Raw genomic sequence first — 3,211 nt, 5'->3', positions numbered from 1 at the left:
ATTTCTCCCATAAACAATCTCCCATCCTGACTGGGTTTCCTTTCTTGTGTTACGGCATGAACATGTATTTACATAATAGCTACTGACGCTGTTTTCCACGGAACATCAGTGTTGATACTTCATGGAGCAGGGTGAATGAACAAAAGAAAAATTGGTCAGCATTTTTGTCCCTATAACTGGTGGCATTTGTGTGACGTGTGTCCTAATTCTGCTTGGGGGAAAAAGGAGAGAAAAAAAAAAAAAAAATGGGGTGGAAAAACGTACTTGCTTTCAGTTCATATTCAAGTTTTCTCCTTTATACAACTCTATTACGTATGGTTTCTTTTTTCTTCCCATAAAAATATTTCAAACTTTAGTAATCTGTTCTTCATCATACTGTTCATTTTCTGGGTCCGAGTCTGTTGTGTCCGAATACCGGTAATGGTCCGGTTCATTATCGCTAACATCCGGTGTTACAGATGTAGAAGTGCTGGCCTCCGAGTTGGATGGTTCCTCCACTGGCTTTGTGAAGTACAGCTTCACCTAACGGGAAAAAACACATTTTAGCCATTTGAACATTTGTAAACTGGTGGTAGGCTCATTTGGATGAGCCTGCCAGCAGTTTAACACCTTAATGAACAGCAATTGGAAGGCGATGAGCAAAAGTGCTTAGTACACCTTGAAGTTTGGAGAGAAGTATCTGTTGGCTTTATCCTTGTTGGCTTTATCCAAGTTGTTCTTGGTTAAAGTCAGGATTAGATAATCCTTGTCATTCTCTCCCCGTTCCGTGGTTTGGATCCCATCCCGTTCCTTCACTAAACCTCCGTTTTCAACCTTCTCCAAGCTCTCCTCTGGTCCAGGGATGAAGAAGGTGTTCACCCAGAAGTGAAACATCTTATCCTGGTTAACAAAAACAAATCATATTATAAAATAAGGCTTCATTTACAACTCAAGTTTTTATTTGTATATCGCTTTCACAAAACACATTATTTCAAAGCATCTTTAGAAGTTCATTATGGTAATGTTTATAATAGCCTTATAATCCACACTGAGCAGTTTAGTGTTGAGTTTACAATGATATAAACAATTGGTCAGTTGAGATTTGCCTTGTAATATCTGTTCTGACATGAGACTTAAAAGACATAATTAATGATCTCAGATACAGCCTGTGGTTTACACCCATCTCTTTCATTAAAGTATTTAAGTCAATATATAATTGGGGGGAAAAAAGTAGAAATTACTATATGGTTATGTAATATATAATACATTAAACTCAAATGTCCAGAAAAAATAACTACATAATGATATATCATTACTGTGATATATTATTACTCATGCTACGATAAGATTTTTTCATACCGCCCAACCCTGTTAGAAGCCATTTTGGTGCTGATGCCAGACTTACTCATTTGTTATGAATAATCTTATCTTTTGCTTCAATCAAGTTCAAAATAAAAGTTATTGTAATAAATTAAGATTAAGTACCTTATTTGTATTTATTCATTTTCATTTCCCTCCATTTGTAGCATTTAGAGCACATTTATCACTAAATAATCAAAAGAATTTATATATTTTTTTATAAAGCATAATATATGCCATTATATTCCATATGCTAAAACAACATTTAGGTTGAATTTCAAGCATAATAAGCACTATATTGTGATCTATAATGATACCATGATATAAATTATTCATACTGTGATAAGATTTAGGACATACGACCCACTCTTACCACAAAATTCCATCCCTAAAAAAACTGCATGAAATACTGAAGTAAAAATTCATCTTAATCTTCACTCTTAACTAACATTACAACATTACATTTACTATTATGCAGCTATAAAGTAAAGCAATAATGATCTGTAAGAGCACTATGGGCCATTTGGGAACTGACACGTACCTTTTTCATCATCTTGTTCTGCTTGTGGAAGAACTCCACCTTGATGTCTCCACACACAGGCAGCGGCTGCGGAAAATCAAAGTACATGTACTTCTCCTCTCGCCTTGTGTGCGCTGGGTTAGACGTGTGGATTTTCACCTTCAGCTGGTACACCACAAACTGAGGATCTGCAAAATAAAACAATGTGTAATTGCTCTACCAGCCTTGTGCGACAAACAAAATGTGAGCTTATGCATATCTGTTAACATAAAACAGAAGAAAAGCATAGAGGAAAACAACAGGATAGAAACAGCAGAAATATTGATACAGAAAAGACAAAATAACAGTGGCACGCTAAGGGCCCTATTCTGAGAACAGCGGACCCTGGAACACGCTTCCCATCTCCCTTACCCAAAAGTGGCGCTAGCGGCTTTTACTTGAACATGGCAAACACATTTTACAGAGCAACACTGGCTAGGCTAACAGAACTGAAAATGAGAAACATTTTAGAAAAAGCTGATGTTACCCCAATGCCAATTGGTTTTTCTGAACCCATGCGGAATCTGCTCACTCTTGCTTTTTACAGCAGAATCCCCTTGGAGAAAAAGAAGGAGATTAAAGACTGTCCAGTGGCCTGGCCAGAGCAAGAGCAAGAGAGGGCACTATGAGGGGAAGAAACGTTTAAACGGAGCTAAAACACAACACACACTCATGCAACACACAGAGCTAGACTGGGCTGAACTAAAATATTAATGGCCATCAAAGACACTATGGAGGAAACCATAAGTGCAACACCACTGGGAAGCCCTCCTGCGGTGAGCTACACTCTTAAAAAAATAAAAAAATAAATAAATTCACATAACAGACGTTACAAACATACAAGTACAAAAATAAAATATAATGGAGGATAAAGTTCAGATTTCACACAGCAGGTTGTCTAAAGCATTATGAATGATCCTGTCCAGAAGCTGTGGACCGCGTAGAGCAGGCTTGGTCAGTGTCACCAAGAGTGTGTTCAGAATAGGGCCCGGAGGAGGTACAGTCAGAGACAGAGAGACATGGAAGCTACAGCGCCACTGGACAAACTCGCACTCCAGGTAAGGAATCGGCCTGGAATATCTTTACACTTTCCTGCCACTTTTCTTTGAAGACATCAAGACTAAGTGGCTAAAGCACATTTAATACTCCTAGAAGTACATACATTAGGTCTATCTGGATAAAGGTTAAACGTCTAGGTGCATAGAAAAAGCAGGAGTTTGAATTTGTAGGGAAGATTTTACAGCAGTTGAAGCAAAAAGGAAAGCCGCGAGCAGCCGTGAACACTGCGTGTGAAAGCAGTCTCTCAGCACAGTT

General features: G+C 38.1%; 1 protein-coding gene across 2 annotated transcripts in view; it reads right to left on the bottom strand.

Moving 5' to 3' along the window:
* Positions 1-201: 201 nt before the first annotated feature.
* Positions 202-3,211, bottom strand: part of ptenb (phosphatase and tensin homolog B) — a 14,491-nt gene continuing 11,481 nt past the window's right edge. The window contains exons 7-10 of one of the 2 annotated variants that reach the window (XM_016569562.1): positions 2,385-2,453; positions 1,880-2,046; positions 658-879; positions 202-522 (exon numbers count right to left, since the gene is read on the bottom strand). In XM_016569562.1, the coding sequence (XP_016425048.1) occupies positions 346-522; positions 658-879; positions 1,880-2,046; positions 2,385-2,453 (635 nt within the window). In that variant the 3' untranslated portion in view covers positions 202-345. The remainder of the gene's footprint in view (positions 523-657; positions 880-1,879; positions 2,047-2,384; positions 2,454-3,211) is intronic. The other variant, XM_016569563.1, reaches the window with a different exon arrangement.

Source organism: Sinocyclocheilus rhinocerous, unplaced genomic scaffold (assembly GCF_001515625.1).
Source record: "Sinocyclocheilus rhinocerous isolate Xijiao unplaced genomic scaffold, SAMN03320098_v1.1 scaffold2216, whole genome shotgun sequence".
Classification (NCBI taxonomy): Eukaryota; Metazoa; Chordata; class Actinopteri; order Cypriniformes; family Cyprinidae; genus Sinocyclocheilus; species Sinocyclocheilus rhinocerous.
This window is presented reverse-complemented; position numbering and strand designations above follow the sequence as displayed.